The sequence below is a fragment of the Nothobranchius furzeri genome, chromosome 17, assembly GCF_043380555.1.
Source record: "Nothobranchius furzeri strain GRZ-AD chromosome 17, NfurGRZ-RIMD1, whole genome shotgun sequence".
NCBI lineage: Eukaryota > Metazoa > Chordata > Actinopteri > Cyprinodontiformes > Nothobranchiidae > Nothobranchius > Nothobranchius furzeri.
Genome location: NC_091757.1, coordinates 39472484 through 39485521, shown reverse-complemented (window position 1 = coordinate 39485521; position 13038 = coordinate 39472484). Strand labels below are relative to the sequence as shown.

The 13038-nt window shown below is 42.5% G+C and overlaps 2 protein-coding genes across 3 annotated transcripts in view; both read right to left on the bottom strand.

The window, feature by feature from the left end:
* LOC139063603 (zinc finger protein 235-like) overlaps positions 1-13038 on the bottom strand; it is a 67523-nt gene that overhangs the window by 31921 nt on the left and 22564 nt on the right. The gene's annotated exons all lie outside the window — the stretch shown is intronic.
* LOC139063737 (uncharacterized) lies at positions 6184-8726 on the bottom strand. Its single transcript, XM_070546438.1, has 8 exons — positions 8585-8726; positions 8238-8466; positions 7970-8130; positions 7664-7755; positions 7423-7569; positions 7087-7313; positions 6846-6973; positions 6184-6754 (listed from the first exon to the last, which is right to left on the bottom strand). Exons 1-8 carry the CDS (start codon positions 8724-8726, stop codon positions 6330-6332), a joined length of 1551 nt encoding a protein of 516 aa, XP_070402539.1. The 3' UTR covers positions 6184-6329.

Below are 13038 nucleotides of genomic sequence, written 5' to 3'. Positions count from 1 at the left end.
TCTGACATTGTAAACCTCACACACAGAACATTGTGGATGTAACAAAATAATCAAGAAATAATTCCCATTCAGGCTATTAACAGCGAGCTGAAGATCTGAAGTTCAGAGTGCGTCTGTCAAAGGTCAGACGCGTTCCAGTGGAATCACGGCTCACGGGTGCACAAGTGAGCACATCTGGGCTGAGCAGAAGTAATTTTACAACATTGGTTTAAATAGCGCCAATAACGAGACGCGGTGACTTGAGCGGCTCTTGGAGCTGTGCCGCACACACACACACACACACACACACACACACATCAGGGCAAATTGCCTACCATTCCTGTTCTGGCCAAGTGGGCAGGGACAATCACTCTTTCCACTGTAGAGCTTTATTACCAAAAGGTACGAAGGCCCGTCTCACCTGCTTTTTGTATTTGTTCAGGTTCTATTTGTTTGAAACTGAATTTCTGAAACATTTAATTCTGACAACATTGAAAACAGAAGAAACCCATCAGGGGTATCCTTCTGTTACAGAAGTGTATGTGGGTTTCTTCTGGGCAGAGCTCAGTGTTGTGGATGTGCATGTTGCATTTCTTCTAATAGTTATAAACTCACAATATTTTTTTATGTAGGTTTGTTGAAACATAGAATATGGACAAAGTAAAAAGTCAGAAGACAGCTAAATGAAGCCGTCTTAACAGCTGAATGCCTTTCAGTGGCACGTTAGGCTTTTCTTTCTCAAAATCTTCTTCTCTACTGCTGTGAAACTACTTAATTGTACGAATATTTAAAGGTCGGTGGATGACTGTTCCTGCCTTTACCCCTCTGACGTAAATGATTTTGCTTGAACATGATGCAAATGGAGGCTGGGCTTGAGGCTTGCTGTCATCTGCGCTGACAGGAAATGGTGCCCTCACCAATTCCCAAGTATCTGTTGAACAGAGACCAAGTGGGTGAAATATTTGCAAAGTCAAATGACAACGTTGATTCATCTGTCAGGCTTGTCAAAATTCAACACACTGCTGTGTCAGACCACGTTGAGTCACACAGTGATGGACGAAATGCACATTTGGAGAAGGAACAGCCTGTGACTCGGGTACTTCACCTCTCTCAGCGTAATTTATTTTTCTGACTGTGTATCAGAGGTGGTTTTACCATTAGGCAGGGCCAGATTAACACTTTGTTGTACCCTGGGCAACAATATTCAAGGGCCCCATCATCACGACCCAAGGATCACCATAATATGGTCACATACAGAATATTTTACTGTAATATGCAGTAAATATACTCAATACTTGAATGCCTGACATCATGTAACTCGCTCAGGGTAACCTTTGACCCACCTCGTGTGGACTGACCAATGAGGAGAGGGTCTTAAATTGAGGTCCTCTCTTCATTGGTCAGTCTGCATGAGACTGACTCTCAACTGACGTTCAAAGTCTAAGGCAGCGAAGCGTCTCTGTGCAGTGCAAAAGCCCAGGTGGACAGTTTGTTGAATATAGGGTGATCATATTTCCATTTCCAAACAAGAGGACAGGAAATCTGTGCCTATGACATCACACTATGGCAACGCCACACAAACCACGTTGGGACTCATTTTTTGTAAGAACTAAATTGATATCAGATTCTGCCAATAAAAGGGCTCAAAACAATTCATATGTAAATGTTTAGCATATTTATTGCTAAATCTCATTTTTCTGCTTTAGTGCTGCAACAAGGTTTTATTAATAATAAATTATTATACCTTTAGTTTTACTACAGCATCGGTAAGCTTCCTGTGCACAGATTATTAAGGATGCTTGTTTCAGCTGTGAGATTAGACGATAGGATCAATGATAAAATAAGTTGTCACACACTCCATGGAAACTTTCAGAGAATCCACAAAGTGGCTTTCAAATGGTTTAGTTACTTTTTGCAAGTTTAGAAAAGCAGCAGATGAGACAGCATGTCTGATAATTTAGTTTTTCATCTGATAACATGTCAGTAATGTCTGAGGAGCTTTTATAAACACTGTATAACTAACACTACTGGACAGGGTATGAATTACACAGAGGCTCCTGGGGAGCCCAGTTATGGGGGGTGGGGATGGGTGGGGTCATTTTGCCTTGGCCCCCAAAATGTCTTGAAACGGCCCTGGGTGTGTGACTGAGTTTTGAAGGTGATCTGAATTGTATCAGATGTATAAATACTACATGTGTATAACTTATTGCTTTATACAGGTAAAAACGTGTAGTGGAGATAGATCTACCTACAGTTTACTTTTCAACACTTTGTTTTGTTTTCTTGTTTTTATTGAACTATTTTCCTGTCCTGTCTGTCTCTCATCTTCCTGCATCTCCTCTAAACTCTCCAGAAAAACTGCTGCCTGGATTCTTACTTTTTCACCACATCAGTTATTTTTGAGCAGATCAAAGGGATCTCCTGACCGCAAAGCGGAGAGCGCGTTTCGATGCTGCGTCAGTGAGGTGAAATCTCCGCAGCACAGGTGATGAGGTCCGCAGGAACAGAGCGCTTCAGGCGCAAATAAGACAGAAAGTAGAGAACATGTGCGGACATGAACGATCGTGTGCTAATTATAGTTTTTTTGGTTGCGCCACTTTGAGAATGGACCGTGCGCTGGAAGCAGCTGCCTGGAGCGCTGCGCAACAACGCGCTGTGCCGCTCTCTGCTCAGAAGAGTCCATAAATGATGTAATATCAGTAGAAAACTTTTTTCCGGCTCCCCTGGATGTGTAGGATATCTAACTCCCCCATAATTCGATCCCTGCTCCTGGATGAAAAGCCAGACATTTTCATCAATACAAGAACCCCCAGTCCGGACGCCCGGACAGAAAGTGAAAAGTGGACATGTCCGGGGAAAACCGGACGTACGGTCACCCTAGTTTAATATAAAGCGGGAGATTACAGATAGGCCTACAGTATTTTGCTCGTGCCCTTGCTGCCCTGGGCCCTTTAGAGATCGTGGGCCCTGGGCAATTGCCCAGTTGCCCGTATGGTTAATCCGGCCTTGCCATTAGGCATAGGTAGGCGGCCGCCTGGGGCCCCCTTGTGTTGGGGGGCCCCCTAGCCCTGACCGCCGACACCCCTCTGTTAATGCCACAATATTCTTATTACCAACCAGTGGCCGCAGACGGGATTGGACATGCGAACTTCTCATTACCATAATTCCTGAACCGTTCAAGATATCATTAAAATTCCAAAAGTGCTGAAAAGACTAAAAATGGGGCTTTGCATGCATATGTCATGAGTTGGTGTAGGAGGATGTTTTAGGACCCAAGATGCAGATACCAGATGAATGAGGCAGAGGTGGAGGATAAAGTAAAAATCCTTTATTAAGGTAGTAATCCAAAGGCAGCGAGCCAAAGTCCAATAAGTCCTGGGGAACAGGAACACCCAAATCTCTTCTTAGAGCACAAAAACCTGGAGACACAACTCAACCAAGAGCACGAAGACCTGAAGGCAAAAGCTCAGAACAGAGCACGAGCAACGCTGACAACATATGAACCGACACCAGACACAGACAAGACAGAGCTTATATACACAGGGGCTGTGTCCGAATCCAGGGGTAGGATGCTTGTGAGTGCGCATTTTGAGGTCGATGACGTCAAAGCGCAGTGACGAGTACTGTCCGAATTCCAAGAATCCTCATTCTCGCGTCCTCAAACGCGTCCTCGCTCTACCCACATTTCGAGGATGGGTCTGATGGATCCTCACAGGAGCAAGGGTATCCCAGCATGCTTTGCGCGCCGGCCGCTGGACTCGACACTCGCAACAACGGCGGACGGAGCGGGACAGCAGTGCAGCTTAAAATGTAAGTTAGTTAAAAAAAATAGCGGTCAAAAAAATAAAATACGTGTTTGGGCACTTTTGGTTTGTTTTTTATATACGATCTAATACCGCAAATTGTTTTTTTCATGTAATTTAAGGCTAAAACATGCCCCACCGAAAACCAGCTTGAATGTGTAATAGGAAAAAACCACCGTAAACTAGCTTGATCCCAGCAGGCTTTTTAAAAGAAAATAGCGGTAGAAAACTAAGCTGAAAGCGATTCTGTTTATAGACATTTTTCGTTTGTATAAGTACATTTTAAGCAGAAATCAGCGAGAACGAGCTTGTATGGTGGTCCCGTCATAATTCCCGTGTGTGTGTGTTTATTTAGCGAATAAAGCTTCTCATCATTTGTTTTAAGGTTAACACCCCACCGTAAACTTGCTTGAAAGTCTAATAGGAAAAAACTCACCGTAAAAGAGCTTGCATCTTATGTAATCATGTAACGAACGCCAAAAATAACGAAAACTAAGTTTAATGTTTATTTAAGTTAATTTTTAAGAAACCACATTACTGATTTAATGTTTTTAATTTCATTTTAGGCAGAAAAAAACACAGAACACAATTGTCATCTCCCATGTTGATAAATTAAAATATTGTTTATTGCATGTTTTATCAACTATGATTTATAATCTGACTTTGTTCTTCTATTCCTCTCTATTCTCATCCAGAACCAGTACCTTTAAGGAGCATCTGTAATTTCATTATGCCCACAGTGTTCTCTGTTGTTAAATGACAATAAAGCCTTGTAATTCTAATTCCCTTTGTCTGTAGGACTGCAAGTATCCAGGGTCAGGAGAGGGAGTCAGTGGAAAGCCCACTGCTGAAACCTGGCCCTGGTTTGTCCCCATGGACGAGGTGTTGGGACAGAGGCCTTCCACTATGCCTCCTGTCCTTATTGCTTCCATTCCCGAGGACACTCCAGGGCCAAGTGCAGCAGTGGGTGAGACAGAGGACAGGGAGAGTGGTGGAAGGAAGCCGGACTCCTCATCAGGGAGAAAAAGGAGAAGGGCTGATGAGCTCCTTGACCTGATCAGGGAGGACATGAGACAACAGAGGGAAGCAGAGGAGAGGAGAGAAAGAAGGATGGACAGATTTTTAGCATTGATGGAAAGGATGGCAGAGAAATTGTTTTTTTTTCTTTTAGTTTCTTCTGGTTCAGGTTTTATATATGTGTTTGAATGTTTTTGTTATTTGTTTAAATGTAATAAAATTTCTATTAATTGATAACTCTTTTTTGATCATTAACAGTTTTATTATTCAGTTTTTAACAAGTAACAACATAGTAAATAAATTGTAAGGGAACACTGTAAGGAATAAAAGTAAAGATAAAAGTAAAATATATACAGTAAACTTGGAAAGCAGGGAGTCTTTGGTGGTGTTGCTAAATCTACTAAACATGGATCGAGGTGGATGGAGTGCAGAAACCGAGATCCGTGGCTGAACGTTTCTGGTTGGCAAGTGGAACATCAGACAGAGTGGTCTGCAGAGGGTGCTTCTGGATGTCTCATCTCACTGACCACTGCATCGTCCATCAAAAGGGTTTGCTGGGCTGGCTCAATCGACGGCTGTCACATCACTAACATTCAGATATATGCAAAAAAGGAGATCATGAGTATAATACTTGTAACTCTAGCAGATAACAGGACTAAATGATTTTTAAACTTTAAATACAAAGGCCGGTGACGTTTATTGAGCCGTCGCAGCTCCTCAAAAGCCACAAATAAAATGAAATATTGCTGTGGATCCATTTTCAACGTCGCTACTAGCTTGTTAGCCTGTTTGCTGCCGTCACGGTAGCTAGGCAACTTGACCTGGGGGCGGGAATAACAACGAGGCTAGTACTGTCCGAATTCAGAGCCACTGACTTCCGGTTTTAGCGGTCTTGCAAGGACCAGGCCTTGCTAGACCGGCGAGGACCCGTACTCACAAGCATCCTACCCCTGGATTCGGACACAGCCAGGGAGAAGTGATTAGGGAAAATGGCGGCAGGTGTGTGGAGTGAGAGCTGGAGGGAAGACAGGTGAACCTAATAATCAAAATGGGCAAACAGAAACAGAGGAGGCCAAACTAAACCTAATGGCTGCGGGAAGAATTAACACACACACAACACACACACACACCATCACACACCATACCTGTCAACTTTTGGATTTGAAAATAAGGGAAAATTTACAACACCGGCAGCGAGCCAACCCGCCGCCACAGCCGAGCGCTAGTATATCTTACATTGTAAGATAGGTGTACAAAAAATCTATAATAACCACTTTTCAACCACTTACTACAATTCAGTGATCAGAATCTGAGGCATACCTTTGTTGACATTGAAATGCTGTGAACATTCTGTTATAATACAGCCTAAATGAAAACACAAAAGGGGAAATGAAGCATATTTATTGATTTTACATTTTTCATTTTATATACAAGTCAACACATTACTTCATGTTTATTTCACATTGCTTGTCTTTAAGTTAAACATTTACATTTTATTTTCACTACACATTTTCTTTAGATGTATCATGTTCACTCATGTGGCTCTCTGACATTCACTAATGACTTATTATACAAATGTGTTGCAGATTTAGCATTCTTTAACACTTTTTTGGAAGGAGTGTATTTGTAGGCTGGGCCAGAGTGGTTGATTTTACATGACAGTAAAGCACAAACAGTGCTGTTGTCTAATGACATCCTATTCTCTGTAGCAATCTTTCTCACCATACTAAACACCCTTTCAGAACTGGCATTGCTGTGGGGAATGCAGAGTAAAGCCTTCATTAATCTTGGCAGCTCACTGAACCTCACATCCTTCCCTATCAGGCCCCAGAATCTGTCAATGTTGTCTTCTTGGGGGAGTTGCTTGCTATTTGTCACCTGGTAGTCAACGAGTTCCTCTCTCAGCCTATCTTCACTTAAGCTCAACTGAGGAAACATGGCCCCTAGCCTTTCCACTGGAAAATAAAGAAAGTGTTGCAAATCTAAACCATGCAATATTTAATCAATTCAATCATTCTATCAATGGAGAACTGCCCTAACATCTACCTGCCCCTGGAGGAATGTCGAGGCGAGCAGCAGGGTCCAGCACTTTCAAGTCCCTCAGGAGTGGATGGTCAAGGGGAAAGGAGGAGAACATCTTCTGAAGCGCTGCTTCATAGAACCTTCTCACAGATCTACAACAGCGTAAGAGTAAAAAACTGCATTAGTGGCAGCATTTTAGGCACAGTACAGCATATTCTCTCATACTGATGATGACCATTATAAAACAGCTGGGTAATATACTCACTGAAAGATTTTCTTCTCAGTGGACATGGGAAGCTCTACGCTTTTCATGAAGGCCTTTGTGTCTGCTCCAATAAAGAGCTCCTCATCAGCCAACTGATGTCCTTGTCCATACTCCACCTCCCTGAGAGGTATACCTACGATGGCCCTGGCTGGTATGAGGTAGCCCAGGATCCTCCTAATCAGCCTGCACATTTCCTCTTCCAGTCTGTGAATTTGTACTTCCTCTGACTGTAGAAAATATCATGGGTCACAACAAAATATCAGTGAATTAAGAATGCTACAATTAGCAAAATCAAATTTAATATTTACACATACATTCAATAACACTGATACCCACCTGGAAGGCAATATTAAAATCAGATAAAGATTTAAGGGCAGCAGTCAGGAACATGAAGTAGATCTTCATGACTGGATCACGCAGATGGCTGGCTAAATCATGTATTTTGGCGCTCCTCTCCACCTCCTCATGACTGTTGAAGTAGGCCTAGAGTACATAGGGAAACAGGGTGGCAATAGTTAAATAAAAGGAAAACACAGAATAGTAAGCTGTATGTATCTGCTGGAGTTACCATCCTTACCTGCAGTGCGTCCCACTGGTTCAACACTCTCTGGACACAGGTTAACAGACTCAGCCATTGGGTGCTGCAGTACCTGAGGAGCTTCAGGTGGTCTGAATCGGTAAAATCTACAAATTATTTATAGATTTCACATCTTTTTGCACGGTAATATAGACAATTATTTAGTTAGTGGATGGAAATGTATGTGTATGTCTGAAGAGTATCAACTGCAGGCCTATTTATTTATAATAATTTACCTTTTATCAAAGTGGGTGTATATCCCAACCAGGAAGTCTTCCACTGGTACCTGTGCTGCTTTGATGGCACAGCCAGTGGCCAGTTGTGCTAGGTGGCAGATGCAGCCAAGGTCCTGGACATGGGGCTGGCTGGTCTTCAGTCTGCTGATGACAGAGTTGTGTCTGCCTTTCATGACACTGGCGTTATCAGAGTTAAAGGCTATCAGGTTCTCCCATGGAATTCCTCTTTTTCTATTGGAAATATGAAAAAAATGCCATAAAATGTCTTACACTAAATGTAAGATTATAATTAAATGCAAATTACTACACACGTCAACAACACATTGCAGTTCCCCTACCTTAATGCTTCACTCAGCTTTTCATACAGATTTTCTGCATTTCCCACATTGCATATGGGCATCTCCATGAATTTTGTAGCGACCTGCAGAGTGGCCTCATCGTAGAGTCTGGTCAGGATGACGAATTCTTTGTCCGTTTTTCTGTTGCTCGACTCGTCGCACATCAATGAAAAGGGCTGAGATCGGCATGTTCTGGCCAACTCATCATCTAGCTCTGCTGCTATGGCACCTGTTGAGTGAATGCCCAGTAACGTTAGCTAGCAATTTGCCACCAATATGCCTGCTGGACATGATTATGACTATGTATACGCTTTCATAATATTCATACTTAATTTGAATCAACTTACCTTTGATAAGTTGCGTAGATTTGGTTTTCCCCGCAGAATATTTTCGTGCAATAGCAGAGTCCGGGAACATCTCAGCTACACACTTGTTGAAGTCGTCACAGAAGGTGAAAGAAACATTGTTTTTGGCACACAGCATTGCCATTTTAACCTCCGCATTTATGACCTGGTCAGCCTCTGTGGTATTCCTAGTTACAAATGCCGACATCGTCTGGGCATGTTTCTGTGCTTCTAGCCAGCGCTTGTGCTTGGTTGATTTCTCATGCTGACTGACATCATTCCTTCCCCCGTGGGAGACACTAAAGTCGCAACTGCAAATCTTACAAAAAGCGTGACTTTGTCCCATCCTGCTCTTCTTTAGAAAAGTAAATTCGCTGTCCCATTTTTCTAGATATTTACACGATTTCTTTGATTTTTTGGCAGGAATGCCTTGTTCACTTCCATCATCGCTCTCGTTTGTTGTTCCTGTTATGTTCCCGCTGTCTGCACAAATCTCGCGACAACCAGTTCTCGCGAGGCTATAGATAATTTTAAAGAGGCAGAGGAATTTTAAAAATACGGGAGATTTACGGGAAAATAATAATTCGGGAGGACGGCAGGAAAGCAAAGTAAAATACGGTAGTTTCCCGGCCAAAACGGGAGACACACACACACACACACACACCCACATTGAACTGGGGAATGGACACACACACACACACACACACACACACACACACACACACACACACACACACACACACACACACAATGAACTGGGGAATGGACACACACCCACACACAGCTGGGGACAAAGAGGCTGGAGCTGCAACTTGGGGCACAGAGGATAACTAAATGAACACTGGACCTGAGGGGATGATAAAAAGGTCTACAAACAGAAGACACCATATAGAGACGCAGACATGACACATGAGGGCGCTAGAGGACACAAAAGGAGCACCTAGAGAACAAAAGGAGACACATGAGATGAGACGCCGACACAGACCATGACAGCATATACAATACATTACGGTAGCCACCGGGATTCCCTGTCTTGAGCGCAACAAATCACAACACAGATTCAGAGACGTGCTGAGTTTGTCATCCAAAATGCTCCGTTTTATAACTTTTGAATGGCTGATCAGATTCAAATAATTCCAATGGTTCCTAAAAGTACATAAAAGCAGCTTTCCAATGATCTATAGCATGAAGCAATCGGAGTTATGAAAAATATCGCTGCCTACGAGGGGAAATCCTGCTGTACAGCCTGATTGAAACGGAGCGCAGCGCAGCGCCACCCTAAAAAGAAATTTAGACAAGGAGAGTCAAAAACAATCCGAAATTAAGCATGCACATTAAAATACGCGCCCATTCAGACTCCTCTTGTCCTTCAGATTGATCAGCTGCAGGCTCAGTCGGCTCTTATTGGCTCTGGATTGAAGGATCAATGGATGTGAATGGGAATACCAATGAAAATATTAAGCTGGTACTGGTAATGATAAAACTGACAGGATGCAATTGATGCAGATCTGAGTGTGGTTTATGTTATGGAATGAGAAAAGCAGCTGATCTCTGACGTGACTTGTCTTCAGGCTGTTGTTTACTTGGTTCTGCTTGTCCTTGACAGGGTTTCTCCTCTAAAACCTGCCTCTGTTTGCTTCGATCACTGCAGATAGGAACTTACTGCTGTTGTTAGAGGCTGCAGTGAGCGGCAGTAACAACTGAACCAAAAAGGAAAACACCCTCGGTTCAGAGATTCTATTCATACTCAGCAGGGTTGATAAGCTAATGGCTAGGTCGAGGTCAGTCAAGACCACGTTGCAATGCTGCCATCTTTAAACAGATCTGTTCAGCAACAAATCACAGCTCTTCGTGTGATTTTACATGATAAACCCTTCTACCTTTTTCAGCTTCACTGCTCAAGATCATTTAGGAAGATGTTTTTCAAAATTCCCAGCTAGGCTTGGCAACTGCATTAAAAGTGTTACATTTTTAATTTAAGCTTGTTCAAACCATTGATCGTAGGGATGTTCCAGCAGGATCACGAATACTGGCTGTGGAGTCCCGATAACAGCGTTTTAAATTATTTTTACCTTCAACTTTAGCTTAGTTTATACTTCTGTGTCTGCGTTGGTGCAGAGTCATGCAACACTGTTATCTGTGGTTCAGGGGCTTTCCAACAGGCACGCAAGTACAGACAGAGCCCAATGTTTTAACTATCTGCTGAAAGCTACGGAGATATGCAAGCCTGTGATTGGTCAGGACTCTGCTTCCTTTACCTTCACCAAAAGCACCACCATTCCCCATTAAAGACTGTTACGCAGTAAAAGTGCGGCGATATAAACGTTAATACAACCGTGACTGAAGGAGTACAACATACTTTTATTTTTGTAAGGAAATTACAGGAAACTTGGCTTTGGAGGTGGTGACTGCATGAAGAGGTGGAGGAGAATGAGAGACACATTTGTCAGTGTTCAAAAAAACTTCTGAAATACATAAATACAATATAAACACACATTATAAATACTCTAGAGCAGGGGTCACCAACGTGGTGCCCGCGGGCACAAAGGTGCTCTCGGGGTAACCACGGGGTGCCCGCAGGCTATGTTCTAAAAATAGCACTAGTCACCACTGAACTTGACTTTATATCTCCTTTTTTTATTGTGTTGCTTTTCTTTTTGAGTCACAGTTGCATCAATGCTTATTTGAAAATGAAACTATTAACGAATAATTTTTAAGAACAAAAATATTTTATATTTTGTATGTTTTTATATTTTACCATCAACATATAAATAGTACTTTACCGTACGTGAATGTGGCAGTAGTGCAATCACACAGGCTGCAAGCTGCCATTAAAAACCGTAGAAGATGTAAACATGAACTTTCTTTGACCTACTAGTTCGATTCGGCGTTAAGCTAACGGGCGGCAGGTGCTGTTCCAATGAGGAGCTGGATACCAACCGAAAATGGCTGAAAAACGAAAGAAAACATATAATTTTCATAGTGATTGGGAGGAGGAGTTCTTTTTTACACTTGTGAGAGAAAAATGTGTGTGTCTCATTTGTGGTATGACTGTGGCGACAGCAAAGCGGCACAATGTGGAGAGACACTTCAGTACTTGTCATAAAAGCTACAATGCTAGCTACCCACCTAGCAGCGCACTATGGAAAGAAAAAGCATGTGAGTTAAAGGCAGCTTTGGGCAAACAGCAGTCTTTATTCAAGAAGCCGGTGGAAAAGTCACAAAAAACGACAGAAGCGTCATTTAGAGCCACACATTTTTTGATTAAGAACAAGAAGACATTTTCAGATGGAGAAGTTTTCAAAGAAGCAATGATGATAATCGCAAAGACTGTATTTAAAGATGAGAAGAATGGAACCAATGTCATCTCCACTCTCTCCAACGTCCAACTGGGTGCAAGTACAACGGTATGAAGAGTGACGGCTATGTCACTATGTCTCACTATGAGAACTTAACAGAGCAGCTGGAGCAGGATGTGGCAACATGCAAGTGGTTTAGCATCCAGTGTGACGAGTCTGTGGACTGCAGCAGTTCAGCACAGCTGATGGTCTTTATTCGTATGGTTTTTGATGACTTCTCCACAAAAGAGGAACTTCTGACATTACTGCCCCTCCAGACAACTACAAGGGGAGTTGATATATACAACGCAGTTAAGAGTTTTCTTATGGAAAAAAAAGTACCACTAGAAAAGCTAGTGTCCATGATCGGCCGGCATACAGGTTTCATCGCGCCCTGCAAAGGTGACACAGACTTCCCAACATTTCTACATTACCACTGCATCATTTATCAGCAGGCGATATGTTCAAAAGTGACCGGATTTGAGCATGTGATGACTCCTGTTGTGAAGATCATAAATAGCATCCGCTCCAAAGCCAAACAGCACAGGATATTCAAACTACTATTGGAGGAGCTGTCAGCAGAATATGGCGACCTGTTACTACACACAGAAATCAGATGGCTCAGCAGGGGACGGGTTTTGCAACGTTTTTTTCTTTCACTTTTGTGTGAAATCAAGAAGTTCATGCAATCCAAAGGTGAAGACATCTCGTTGCTGGAGGACACTGAATGGATTCTTGACCTTGCATTTTTAACGGACATCACTGGGAAACTTAACCATTTGAACTGTGAGCTGCAAGGCAAAGGTAAAACTGTTGCTGACATGATAAGTGCTGTAAATGCATTCAAAGCCAAGATGAACATTTTCTCTGTGCATTTACAGAAAAAAAGGGTGCTGCACTTTCCTTATGTGCAGTCAGTGATGAATGACCATGCTTCTGCATCTGAGACTTTTGACAAAGTTGTGGACAAATACCCTGAAGTCATTAACAGACTTGGACAAGAGTTTGAGAATAGGTTTCGTGACTTTGATCAACTTGAGCCATGTGTGTCATTCATCTCCCAATACTTTTGTGCAAGTAGAAATTGCATGCATTGCTGAGCAGCTAAGTGCAACATTC

Bases quoted from the DNA above. Each gene is read 5' to 3' on its own strand.
- LOC139063737 (XM_070546438.1), bottom strand. From the start codon at position 8,726: ATGGCAATGCTGTGTGCCAAAAACAATGTTTCTTTCACCTTCTGTGAC. The intron at 7,314-7,422 runs GTGGGTATCAGT...TATTTTCTACAG, and splicing joins ATTTTAATATTGCCTTCCAG to TCAGAGGAAGTACAAATTCA. The intron at 6,755-6,845 runs GTAGATGTTAGG...TTTATTTTCCAG, and splicing joins CGACATTCCTCCAGGGGCAG to TGGAAAGGCTAGGGGCCATG.